Raw genomic sequence first — 12670 nt, 5'->3', positions numbered from 1 at the left:
ATAGATGGGCTTCAGATTGGTTCCACAGGTCAGCACAACATCGAGGACCGAACGGCCTTTACTGCGTTGTAACGTTCGATGTTCTATCTTCAGCCAGAAAGTGGTGAATTTATGGAATTCATTGCCACAGAAGGCTGTGGAGACCAGGTCATTGAGTGTATTTAAGACTGAGATAGATAGGTTCTTGATTGTCGAGGGGATCAAGGGTTACGGGGAGAAAGTGGGATAATGGAGTTGAGAAACTTAGCCATGGTTGAATGGCGAAGCAGACTCGATGGGCTGAATGGCCTAATTTCTGCTCCTATGTCTTATGGTGTTATGATTTGGTTTGTTACAGGAGCACTTTTACATATGGAATTGAAAAACGAAGTAAAAGAAATTGGGATCTGTAAGTTTCAGCCGGAAATGTTCTTTTGGTCTGCCTCTGATATATGAAACAAAAACAGAAAGTGCTGGAGAAACTTGGGTCTGGCAGCATCTGTGGGCAGTTATACAGTTAACGCTTTTGAGTCCTGTGGCCATTCTCCAGAACTTTGTCTTTCTGTCCATTCCACTCCAGCGTCCACCCTGTTCCCAACAATGTACTAACACATTCATTAAGTGCTGCAAAATGTCCCAAATATCCTGGTATCATGCCTTATAAATGCTTATAACGAAACACAGGAAAGAATCAGTGAAATGTTGAAATTCTGTCCAGTTTTTAAGCCTCGTGAATTACGCCATGCCTTTGGTTAGACACTTTATGTCAGTGTGGCATGTCTGGTAATAGCGTACATATTAATTGTACAGAGAAAACCTTTTTTTTGGAAAATGGAATACATGTATTAAACCATTCACACACACACACATATACACGCACACTAAGTTACTGTAACCAATCAGGGCTGGGTGGCGGTTTGGGGGAAGCCCTTACCGTCTCTGTGTGTGTGTGTGTGTGAGAGAGAGAGAGAGATGAGCTCGGCTCTGCGGGACTCGAATTCATTCATTCGGAAACTCAAACCATGTGAGAGAGCGACAGACAGAGCTGCCGCTTGTAGACCTGTACAAATTGATATTACTGTACGAGCTGTCTTTACTTAGTCACAAAAAAATTATACAGAAAACGTGGAAGCAGCCAGCGCCTCACTCTTTTCATTGCCATACCAGAGGGGGTTTTGGTTTGGTTTTACATGGTAGCAAAAATCAACTTCTATATTAAACACAGCGCACTGAGGGAATACAAGAATGTTTCGGAACCACACACTCTGTATGTTGTATTTACTCCACATCACGGCTGCAATAGTTTCAGGTACAGTAACATTCTTTTCAGAAGTATTTCGTATTCAGCCAGAAATGCCTTTAACACATCTCAGTTTCAACGTAAGAACCATTCCATTTTGGGCAAAAAGTTGTATTCCTAATCAGTTGACACTGGAATAATGTGATAATTGCACTTGGACAGTTTGGCTCAAGGTCTGGTTAAAAAAAGGTAACATTTTAATGAGCCTTTCTCTCGGTTTTTCCTCATTAATTGGATCGTGTTTGTTCTCTCCCTCTCTGGCAGGTCTCGGCACTTTCCGAGAGGAATCAGAGATCGTTTTCCCGGCGGTTTTACCGAGCAGCCCAGGGGCCGGGGCTGAGGCCGGAGCGACATCCAGAGAAGTGCGCTCTATCTCGGCCGGGGCTGATGAATATGAATCGCAGGAGTTTTACCCTGGGGCGCTGCAGCCGCTGCTGCTCCCAGCGCAGGAGCTACAGCTGAAGATCCCAGCGTTTGGCCGAGAGCTGTACCTGAGCCTGCGGAGGGACAGCCGCTTCCTCTCGGGCAGCTTCACGGTGCACAGCCGCCGGGACCGGGACCGGGACCGGGGCCGCTCCCGCAGCTCGGTGCTGCCTTCCCGAGCCGAACTCTCCTGCTATTACAGCGGCTTCGTGCACTCGTATCGCGGCTCGCTCGCCTCCTTCAGTACCTGCGGCGGCTTGGTAAGCTCAACCCCCCCTGGGGGTGGGGGGACACAGAGCTCAACCCCCCCGGGGGGTGGGGGGACACAGAGCTCAACCCCCCCGGGGGGTGGGGGGATACAGAGCTCAATCCCCCGGGGGGTGGGGGGACACAGAGCTCAACCCCCCCGGGGGGTGGGGGGACACAGAGCTCAACCCCCCCTGGGGGGTGGGGGGGACACAGAGCTCAATCCCCCGGGGGGTGGGGGGACACAGAGCTCAACCCCCCCGGGGGGTGGGGGGACACAGAGCTCAACCCCCCCCCGGGGGGTGGGGGGACACAGAGCTCAACCCCCCCTGGGGGTGGGGGGGACACAGAGCTCAACCCCCCCGGGGGGTGGGGGGACACAGAGCTCAACCCCCCCGGGGGGTGGGGGGACACAGAGCTCAACCCCCCCTGGGGGTGGGGGGACACAGAGCTCAACCCCCCCGGGGGGTGGGGGGACACAGAGCTCAACCCCCCCGGGGGGTGGGGGGACACAGAGCTCACCCCCCCCCGGGGGGTGGGGGGACACAGAGCTCAACCCCCCCGGGGGGTGGGGGGGACACAGAGCTCAACCCCCCCGGGGGGGTGGGGGGGACACAGAGCTCAACCCCCCCGGGGGGGTGGGGGGACACAGAGCTCAACCCCCCCCCGGGGGTGGGGGGGGACACAGAGCTCAATCCCCCGGGGGGTGGGGGGACACAGAGCTCAACCCCCCCCCCCCGGGGGGTGGGGGGACACAGAGCTCAAACCCCCCGGGGGGTGGGGGACACAGAGCTCAATCCCCCGGGGGGTGGGGGGACACAGAGCTCAATCCCCCGGGGGGTGGGCGGACACAGAGCTCAACCCCCCCCCCGGGGGTGGGGGGGGACAGAGCTCAACCCCCCCCCGGGGGGTGGGGGAGACAGAGCTTAAACCCCCCGGGGGGTGGGGGACACAGAGCTCAAACCCCCGGGGGGTGGGGGGGGGACAGAGCTCAAACCCCCGGAGGGTGGGGGGGGGGACAGAGCTCAACCTCCCCCCGGGGGGTGGGGGAGACAGAGCTTACCCCCGGGGGGTGGGAGACAGAGCTTACCTCCAGGGGGTAGGGAGGAAGGGGGGGGGGTGGGGAGACAGAGCTTACCCCCGGGGGGTGGGAGACATAACTTACCCCCGGGGGGGGGAAGGAGGACAGAGCTCACCCCCGCGGGGGGCAGAGCTCACCCCGGGGGGGGGGGGGAGAAACAGAGCTTACCCAAACACCCCACCCCAGACACACACACTGACCCTCATCCCAGTGGGAGGAAGAGAGGGACAGTGCTCACGCAGGACCACCTCCAGACAACCCCCGCCCCCCACACACACACCCACACCCCTCCCCACACCCCAGACACACAACCTCCGACACCTTCAACCCCCCCCACACATACCCTGACACACACACGACCCTCATTCCCACTCCCTTCAACCTTTCCCACCTCACGACCACTCCCACTTCACCTTTCCCTCCCCTTCGCTGTCACCCCCCACCCACCCCCTTCACCCCCCTCCCATCCCCTTCACCCCCCCACCCCTTCACCCCCCTCCCATCCACTTCACCCCCCCACCCCCTCCCATCTACCCCCACCCCCTCCCATCTACCCCCCACCCCCTCCCATCTTACTCTTACCCCTCCCACTCACCACACCTACCCCTCCCATTCCATCCCTACCCCCATCTCCCCCTCCCCTTCACCCCTAACCTTTCTCCCCTGCCCCTTTCATCATCTCCCTTTCATCCCCTTTCCCCTTCACCGCCTCTTCCCAACCCCTCCACTCCTTTTCACACACTCCCACTCTCTCCCCCCACCCACCTCACTCCCCTGCCCCCAATCTCTGTATCCCCCCACACTGACCCCTCTCCCACACCCCTCTCGCCCGCTCCCTCTCCCCCCTTCCCACTTCTCCCACACACCTCTCCCCCTCCCTCATCTCAGCCCCTCTCTCTCTCCTCCCTCTCCCCATCTCTCCCCCTCCCTCTCACCCCATTCCTCCCCCTCCCCATCCCTCTCCCCCCCACCCCCTCTCCCTCCCCTTCCCCCCACCCCCTCTCCCTCCCCTTCCCCCCACCCCCTCTCCCTCCCCTTCCCCCCACCCCCTCTCCCTCCCCTTCCCCCCACCCCCTCTCCCTCCCCTTCCCCCCACCCCCTCTCCCTCCCCTTCCCCCCACCCCCTCACCCTCCCCTTCCCCCCACCCCCTCTCCCTCCCCTTCCCCCTCACCCCCTCTCCCTCCCCTTCCCCCCCACCCCCTCTCCCTCCCCTTCCCCCCCACCCCCTCTCCCTCCCCTTCCCCCCACCCCCTGTCCCCCCACCCCCTCTCCCCCCCTGTCCCCCCCACCCCTCTCCCCCCCTGTCCCCCCACCCCCTCTCCCCCCCTGTCCCCCCACCCCTCTCCCCCCCTGTCCCCCACCCCCTCTCCCCCCCGTCCCCCCACCCCCTCTCCCGCCCTGTCCCCCACCCCCCTCCCTTTCCTCCCTCCCTCTCTCCCCCCTTCCTTTCCCCCTCTCCCATTCCCCCCTCTCTCCCCCCCTCCTTTCCCCCCTCTCCCATTCCCCCCTCTCCCTTCCCCCCCCTCTCCCTCCCATTCCCCCCCTCTCCCTCCCTTCCCCCCCTCTCCCTCCCTTCCCCCCCCTTCCCCGACCCCCTCCCCCCACCCCCTCCCTTTCCACCCACCCCCTCCCCTTCCCCCCACCCCCTCTCCCTCCCTTTCCCCCCACCCCCTCTCCCTCCCTTTCCCCCACCCCTTCTCCCTCCCTTTCCCCCCACCCCCTCTCCCTCCCTTTCCCCCCACCCCCTCTCCCTCCCTTCCCCCCACCCCCTCTCCCTCCCTTTCCCCCACCCCCTCTCCCTCCCTTTCCCCCCTCCCCCTCCCCCTCCCCCCTCCCCCTCCCTCCCGCCCCTCCCCCCTCCTCCTCCCCCCCTCCCCCTCCTCCCCCTCCTCCCCCCCTCCCCCTCCTCCCCCTCTCCCCCCCTCCTCCCCCTCCTCCCCCCCCTCCCCCTCCTCCCCCTCCCTGCCGCCCCTCCCCCCTCCTCCTCCCCCCCTCCCCCTCCTCCCCCCCCTCCCCCTCCCCCTCCTCCCCCTCCTCCCCCTCCTCCCCCTCCCCCCCCTCCCCCTCCCCCCCTCCTCCCCCCCCTCCCCCTCTCCCCCCCCTCCCCCTCTCCCCCCCCTCCCCTCTCCCCCCCCCTCCCCTCTCCCCCCCCTCCCCTCTCCCCCCCCTCCCCTCTCCCCTTCCCCTCCCGTTCCCCTCCCCTTCCCCTTCCCCTCCCGTTCCCCTCCCCTTCCCCTTCCCTCTCCCCTTCCCCTTCCCTCTCCCCTTCCCCTTCCCTCTCCCCTTCCCCTTCCCTCTCCCCTTCCCTCTCTCCTTCCCTCCCGCTCCCTTTCCCCATCCCTCTCCCCATCCCTCCCCCTCCCCCTCCCTCCCTCCCCCTCCTCTCCCCATCCCTCCCCCTCCCTCTCCCCATCCCTCCCCCTCCCTCTCCCCATCCCTCCCCCTCCCCATCCCTCCCCCTCCTTCTCCCCATCCCTCCCCCTCCCCCTCCCTCTCCCCATCCCTCCCCCACCCCATCCCTCCCCTCCCCCTCCCTATCCCTCCCCCTCCCTCTCCCCTACCCACCCTCTCCCCTACCCACCCTCACGCCCCTCCCTCACGCCCCTCCCTCACGCCCCTCCCACCCTCCCCTCCCACCCCTCCCTCCCACCCCCCCTCCCTCCCTCCCACCCCCCCCCCCCTCCCTCCCACCCCCCTCTCCCATCCCTCCTACCCCCCCCTCCCCATCCTCCCCCCACCCCTCCCTCCCCCCTCCCATCCCTCCCTCCCCCCCTCCCATCCCTCCCTCCCCCCCTCCCCCCCCTCCCATCCCTCCCTCCCCCCCTCCCTCCCCCCTCCCATCCCTCCCTCCCCCCCCCCATCCCTCCCTCCCCCCCCTCCCATCCTCCCCTCCCACCCCTCCCCTCACACCCCTCCCTCCCCACCCACCCCTCCCCTCCCCACCCACCCCTCCCCTCCCCCCCACCCCTCCCCCCCCCCACCCCTCCCCCCCCACCCCTCCCCCCCACCCCTCCCCCCCACCCCTTCCCTCCCCCCCACCCCTTCCCTCCCCCCCACCCCTCCCCCCACCCCTCCCCTCCCACCCCTCCCCTCCCGCCCACCCCTCCCCTCCCGCCCACCCCTCCCACCCCTCCCGCCCGCCGCTCCCACCCCTCCCGCCCGCCGCTCCTCCCACCCGCCCTTTCCTCCCTCCCGCCCTTTCCTCCCTCCCCCTCTCCCCCCTTCCTTTCCCCCCTCTCCCATTCCCCCCTCTCCCTTCCCCCCTCTCCCTCCCTTCCCACCCCCCTTCCCTCCCTTCCCCGACCCCCTCCCCCCACCCCTCTCCCTCCCCTTCCCCCCACCCCCTCTCCCTCCCCTTCCCCCCACCCCCTCTCCCTCCCCTTCCCCCCACCCCCTCTCCCTCCCTTTCCCCCCACCCCCTCTCCCTCCCCCTTCCCACACCCCCTCTCCCTCCCTTTCCCCACACCCCCTCTCCCTCCCTTTCCCCACACCCCCTCCCTCCCCTTCCCCCCACCCCCTCTCCCTCCCCTTCCCCCCACCCCCTCTCCCTCCCCTTCCCCCCACCCCCTCTCCCTCCCCTTCCCCCCACCCCCTCTCCCTCCCCTTCCCCCCACCCCCTCTCCCTCCCCTTCCCCCCACCCCCTCTCCCTCCCCTTCCCCCCACCCCCTCTCCCTCCCCTTCCCCCCACCCCCTCACCCTCCCCTTCCCCCCACCCCCTCTCCCTCCCCTTCCCCCTCACCCCCTCTCCCTCCCCTTCCCCCCCACCCCCTCTCCCTCCCCTTCCCCCCCACCCCCTGTCCCCCCACCCCCTCTCCCCCCTTTCCCCCCACCCCTCTCCCCCCCTGTCCCCCCACCCCTCTCCCCCCCTGTCCCCCCACCCTCTCCCCCCCTGTCCCCCCACCCCTCTCCCCCCCTGTCCCCCCACCCCCCTCTCCCCCCCTGTCCCCCCACCCCCTCTCCCGCCCTGTCCCCCCACCCCCCTCCCTTTCCTCCCTCCCTCTCTCCCCCCTTCCTTTCCCCCCTCTCCCATTCCCCCCTCTCCCTTCCCCCCCTCCTTTCCCCCCTCTCCCATTCCCCCCTCTCCCTTCCCCCCCTCTCCCTCCATTCCCCCCCTCTCCCTCCCTTCCCCCCCTCTCCCTCCCTTCCCCCCCCTTCCCCGACCCCCTCCCCCCACCCCCTCCCTTTCCACCCACCCCCTCCCCTTCCCCCCCACCCCCCTCTCCCTCCCTTTCCCCCCACCCCCTCTCCCTCCCTTTCCCCCCACCCCTTCTCCCTCCCTTTCCCCCCACCCCCCTCTCCCCCCTTTCCCCCCACCCCCTCTCCCTCCTTTCCCCCCCACCCCCTCTCCCTCCCTTTCCCCCACCCCCTCTCCCTCCCTTTCCCCCCACCCCCTCTCCCTCCCTTTCCCCCCACCCCCTCTCCTCCCTTTCCCCCCACCCCCTCTCCCTCCCTTCCCCCACCCCCTCTCCCTCCCCTTCCCCCCACCCCCTCTCCCTCCCCTTCCCCCCACCCCCTCTCCCTCCCCTTCCCCCCACCCCCTCTCCCTCCCCTTCCGCCCACCCCCTCTCCCTCCCCTTCCGCCCACCCCCTCTCCCTCCCCTTCCCCCCACCCCCCTCTCCCTCCCCTTCCCCCCACCCCCTCTCCCTCCCCTTCCCCCCACCCCCTCTCCCTCCCCTTCCCCCCACCCCCTCTCCCTCCCCTTCCCCCACCCCCTCTCCCTCCCCTTCCCCCCACCCCCTCTCCCTCCCCTTCCCCCCACCCCCTCTCCCTCCCCTTCCCCCCACCCCCCTCTCCCTCCCCTTCCCCCCACCCCCTCTCCCTCCCCTTCCCCCCACCCCCCTCTCCCTCCCTTCCCCCCACCCCCTCTCCCTCCCTTTCCCTCCACCCCCTCTCCCTCCCTTTCCCCCACCCCCTCTCCCTCCCTTTCCCCCCTTCTCCCTCCCTTTCCCCCCTTCTCCCTCTCCCTCCCTTTCCCCCCACCCCCTCTCCCTCCCTTTCCCCCCACCCCCTCTCCCTCCCTTTCCCCCCACCCCCTCTCCCTACCTTTCCCCCCCACCCCCTCTCCCTCCCCTTCCCCCCACCCCCTCTCCCTCCCCTTCCCCCCACCCCCTCTCCCTCCCCTTCCCCCCCACCCCCTCTCCCTCCCCTTCCCCCCACCCCTCTCCCTCCCCTTCCCCCCACCCCCTCTCCCTCCCCTTCCCCCCACCCCCTCTCCCTCCCCTTCCCCCACCCCCTCTCCCTCCCCTTCCCCCCACCCCCTCTCCCTCCCCTTCTCCCCACCCCCTCTCCCTCCCCTTCCCCCCACCCCCTCTCCCTCCCCTTCCCCCCACCCCCTCTCCCTCCCCTTCCCCCCACCCCCTCTCCCTCCCCTTCCCCCCCCACCCCCTCTCCCTCCCCTTCCCCCCACCCCCCTCTCCCTCCCTTTCCCCCACCCCCTCTCCCTCCCTTTCCCCCCACCCCCTCTCCTTCCCCCCACCCCCCTCTCCCTCCCTTTCCCCCCTTCTCCCTCCCTTTCCCCCCACCCCCTCTCCCTCCTTTCCCCCCACCCCCTCTCCCTCCCTTTCCCCCCACCCCCTCTCCCTCCCTTCCCCCCACCCCCTCTCCTCCCTTTCCCCCCCACCCCCTCTCCTCCCTTTCCCCCCACCCCCTCTCCCTCCCTTTCCCCCCACCCCCTCTCCCTCCCTTTCCCCCCACCCCCTCTCCCTCCCTTTCCCCCACCCCCTCTCCCTCCCTTTCCCCCCACCCCCTCTCCCTCCCTTTCCCCCCACCCCCTCTCCCTCCCTTTCCCCCCACCCCCTCTCCCTCCCTTTCCCCCCACCCCCTCTCCCTCCCTTTCCCCCACCCCCTCTCCCTCCCTTTCCCCCCCACCCCCTCTCCCTCCCTTTCCCCCCACCCCCTCTCCTCCCTTTCCCCCCACCCCCTCTCCCTCCCTTTCCCCTAACCCCCTCTCCCTCCCTTTCCCCCCACCCCCTCTCCCTCCCTTTCCCCCCACCCCCTCTCCCTCCCTTTCCCCCCACCCCCTCTCCCTCCCTTTCCCCCCACCCCCTCTCCCTCCCTTTCCCCCCACCCCCTCTCCCTCCCTTTCCCCCCACCCCCTCTCCCTCCCCTTCCCCCCACCCCCTCTCCCTCCCCTTCCCCCCACCCCCTCTCCCTCCCTTTCCCCCCACCCCCCTCTCCCTCCCTTTCCCCCCACCCCCTCTCCCTCCCTTTCCCCCCACCCCCTCTCCCTCCCTTTCCCCCCACCCCCTCTCCCTCCCTTTCCCCCCACCCCCTCTCACTCCCTTTCCCCCCACCCCCTCTCCCTCCCTTTCCACCCACCCCCTCTCCCTCCCTTTCCCCCCATCCCCTCTCCCTCCCTTTCCCCCCATCCCTCTCCCTCCCTTTCCCCCATCCCCTCTCCCTCCCTTTCCCCCCATCCCCTCTCCCTCCCTTTCCCCCCATCCCCTCTCCCTCCCTCTCCCCCCATCCCCTCTCCCTCCCTCTCCCCCCATCCCCTCTCCCTCCCTCTCCCCCCATCCCCTCTCCCTCCCTCTCCCTTCCCCCCATCCCCTCTCCCTTCCCCCCATCCCCTCTCCCTCCCCCCCATCCCCTCTCCCTCCCTCTCCCTTTCCCCCCATCCCCTCTCCCTCGTTTTCCACCCCCATCCCCTCTCCCTCCCTCTCCCTTCCCCCCATCCCCTCTCCCTTCCCCCCATCCCCTCTCCCTCCCCCCCCATCCCCTCTCCCTCCCTCTCCCTTTCCCCCCATCCCCCTCTCCCTCGTTTTCCCCCCATCCCCTCTCCCTCGTTTTCCCCCCCCATCCCCTCTCCCTCGTTTTCCCCCCCATCCCCTCTCCCTCATTTTCCCCCCCACCCCCTCTCCCTCGTTTCCCCCCCCGCCCCCTCTCCCTCGTTTTCCCCCCCCACCCCCTCTCCCTCGTTTTCCCCCCCACCCCCTCTCCCTCGTTTTCCCCCCCATCCCCTCTCCCTCCCTCTCCCTTTCCCCCCATCCCCTCTCCCTCGTTTCCCCCCCATCCCCTCTCCCTCCCTCTCCCTTCCCCCCATCCCCTCTCCCTTCCCCCCATCCCCTCTCCCTCCCCCCCCATCCCCTCTCCCTCCCTCTCCCTTTCCCCCCATCCCCTCTCCCTCGTTTTCCCCCCCCACCCCCTCTCCCTCGTTTTCCCCCCACCCCCTCTCACTCGTTTTCCCCCCACCCCCTCACCCTCGTTTTCCCCCCCACCCCCTCTCCCTCGTTTTCCCCCCCACCCCCTCTCCTCGTTTTCCCCCCCACCCCCCTCTCCCTCGTTTTCCCCCCCACCCCCTCTCCCTCGTTTCTCCCCCCCACCCCCTCTCCCTCCGTTTTCCCCCCACCCCCTCTCCCTCCCTTTCCCCCCACCCCTCTCCCTCCCTTTCCCCCCACCCCCTCTCCCTCCCCTTCCCCCCACCCCCTCTCCCTCCCCTTCCCCCCACCCCCTCTCCCTCCCCTTCCCCCCACCCCCTCTCCCTCCCCTTCCCCCCACCCCCTCTCCCTCCCTTTCCCCCCCACCCCCTCTCCCTCCCTTTCCCCCCACCCCCTCTCCCTCCCTTTCCCCCCACCCCTCTCCCTCCCTTTCCCCCCACCCCCTCTCCCTCCCTTTCCCCCACCCCCTCTCCCTCCCTTTCCCCCACCCCCTCTCCCTCCCTTTCCCCCCACCCCCTCTCCCTCCCTTTCCCCCCACCCCCTCTCCCTCCCCTTCCCCCCACCCCCCTCTCCCTCCCTTCCACCCCACCCCCTCTCCCTCCCTTTCCACCTCACCCCCTCTCCCTCCCTTTCCACCCCTCCCCCTCCCTCCCTTTCCACCCCTCCCCCTCTCCCTCCCCTTCCCCCCCTCTCCCTCCCCTTCCCCCCCTCTCCCTCTCCTCCCCTTCCCCCTCTCCCCCCTTCCCCCTCTCCCCCTTCCCCCTCTCCCCCTTCCCCCCTCTCCCCTTTCCCCCTCTCCCCTTTCCCCCTCTCCCCTTTCCCCCTCTCCCCTTTCCCCCTCTCCCCTTTCCCCCTCTCCCCTTTCCCCCTCTCCCTCTCCCCTTTCCCCCCTCTCCCCTCTCCTCCAACCCCCCTCTCCCCTCTCCTCCAACCCACCCCCTCCCCCCTTCTCCCCCCCTCCCCCCCCTTCTCCCCCCCCTCTTCCCCCCCCCACCCCCCCTCTTCCCCCCCCCACCCCCCCTCTCCCCCCCCCCCCCCACCCCCCCTCTTCCCCCCCACCCCCCCTCTTCCCCCCCCCCCCGCCCCCCCTCTTCCCCCCCCCACCCCCACTCTTCCCCCCCCACCCCCCCTCTTCCCCCCCACCCCCTCTCTTCCCCCCCACCCCCCCTCTTCCCCCCCACCCCATCTCTCCCCCCCACCCCATCTCTCCCCCCCACCCCATCTCTCCCCCCCACCCCATCTCTCCCCCCCCACCCATCTCTCCCCCCACCCCCTCTCTTCCCCCCCCACACCCTCTCTTCCCCCCCACATCCTCTCTTCCCCCCCACCCCCTCTCTTCCCCCCCCACCCCCTCTCTTCCCCCCCCACCCCCTCTCTTCCCCCCCACCCCCTCTCTTCCCCCCCACCCCCTCTCTTCCCCCCCACCCCCTCTCTTCCCCCCCACCACCTCTCTTCCCCCCCACCACCTCTCTTCCCCCCCACCACCTCTCTTCCCCCCCACCACCTCTCTTCCCCCCCACCCCCTCTCTTCCCCCCCCTCTCTCTTCCCCCCCCACCCCGTCTCTTCCCCCCCCACCCCGTCTCTTCCCCCCCCACCCCGTCTCTTCCCCCCCCCCCCCTCTCTTCCCCCCCCACCCCCTCTCTTCCCCCCCCACCCCCTCTCTTCCCCCCCCACCCCCTCTCTTCCCCCCCCACCCCCTCTCTTCCCCCCCCACCCCCTCTCTTCCCCCCCCACCCCCTCTCTTCCCCCCCCACCCCCTCTCTTCCCCCCCCACCCCCTCTCTTCCCCCCCACCCCTCCCTCCCTCCCAACCCCTCTCTCCCTCCCACCCCCCCCTTTCCCCCACCCCCCCCCTTTCCCCCACCCCCCTCTTTCCCCCACCCCCCTCTTTCCCCCACCCCCCTCTTTCCCCCACCCCCCTCTTTCCCCCACCCCCCTCTTTCCCCCACCCCCCTCTTTCCCCCACCCCCCTCTTTCCCTCACCCCCCTCTTTCCCTCACCCCCCTCTTTCCTCACCCCCCCCTTCCCCCTCTTTCCCCCACCCCCCTCTTTCCCCCACCCCCCTCTTTCCCCCACCCCCCTCTTTCCCCCACCCCCCCTTTCCCCCACCCCCCCTCTTTCCCCCACCCCCCCTCTTTCCCCCACCCCCCCTCTTTCCCTCCCTTCCCCCCCACCCCCCCTCTTTCCCCCACCCCCCCTTTCCCCCCCCCACCCCCTCTCTTCCCCCCCCACCCCCTCTCTTTCCCCCCCAATCCCTCTCTTCCCCCCCCACCCCCTCTCTTCCCCCCCACCCCCTCTCTTCCCCCCCCACCCCCTCTCTTCCCCCCCCACCCCCTCTCTTCCCCCCCCCACCCCCTCTCTTCCCCCCCCCCACCCCCTCTCTCCCCCCCCCCCACCCCCTCTCTTCCCCCCCCCCCACCCCCTCTCTTCCCCCCCCCCACCCCCTCTCTTCCCCCCCCCCCACCCCCTCTCTTCCCCCCC

At 69.0% G+C, this 12670-nt stretch overlaps 1 protein-coding gene across 3 annotated transcripts in view; it reads left to right on the top strand.

The window, feature by feature from the left end:
- The first annotated feature begins 962 nt into the window (after positions 1–962).
- LOC122563838 (A disintegrin and metalloproteinase with thrombospondin motifs 19-like) overlaps positions 963–12670 on the top strand; it is a 567067-nt gene continuing 555359 nt past the window's right edge. For all 3 annotated transcript variants that reach the window (XM_087994240.1, XM_087994230.1, XM_087994226.1), the window contains exons 1-2: positions 963–1288; positions 1544–1962. In XM_087994240.1, coding sequence (XP_087850366.1) covers positions 1225–1288; positions 1544–1962 — 483 coding nt within the window. In that variant the 5' untranslated portion in view covers positions 963–1224. The remainder of the gene's footprint in view (positions 1289–1543; positions 1963–12670) is intronic.

The sequence above is a fragment of the Chiloscyllium plagiosum genome, unplaced genomic scaffold (assembly GCF_037043375.1).
Source record: "Chiloscyllium plagiosum isolate Xiang-an unplaced genomic scaffold, Cpla_swu_hap1 HiC_scaffold_2, whole genome shotgun sequence".
NCBI classification, from domain to species: Eukaryota; Metazoa; Chordata; class Chondrichthyes; order Orectolobiformes; family Hemiscylliidae; genus Chiloscyllium; species Chiloscyllium plagiosum.
This window is presented reverse-complemented; position numbering and strand designations above follow the sequence as displayed.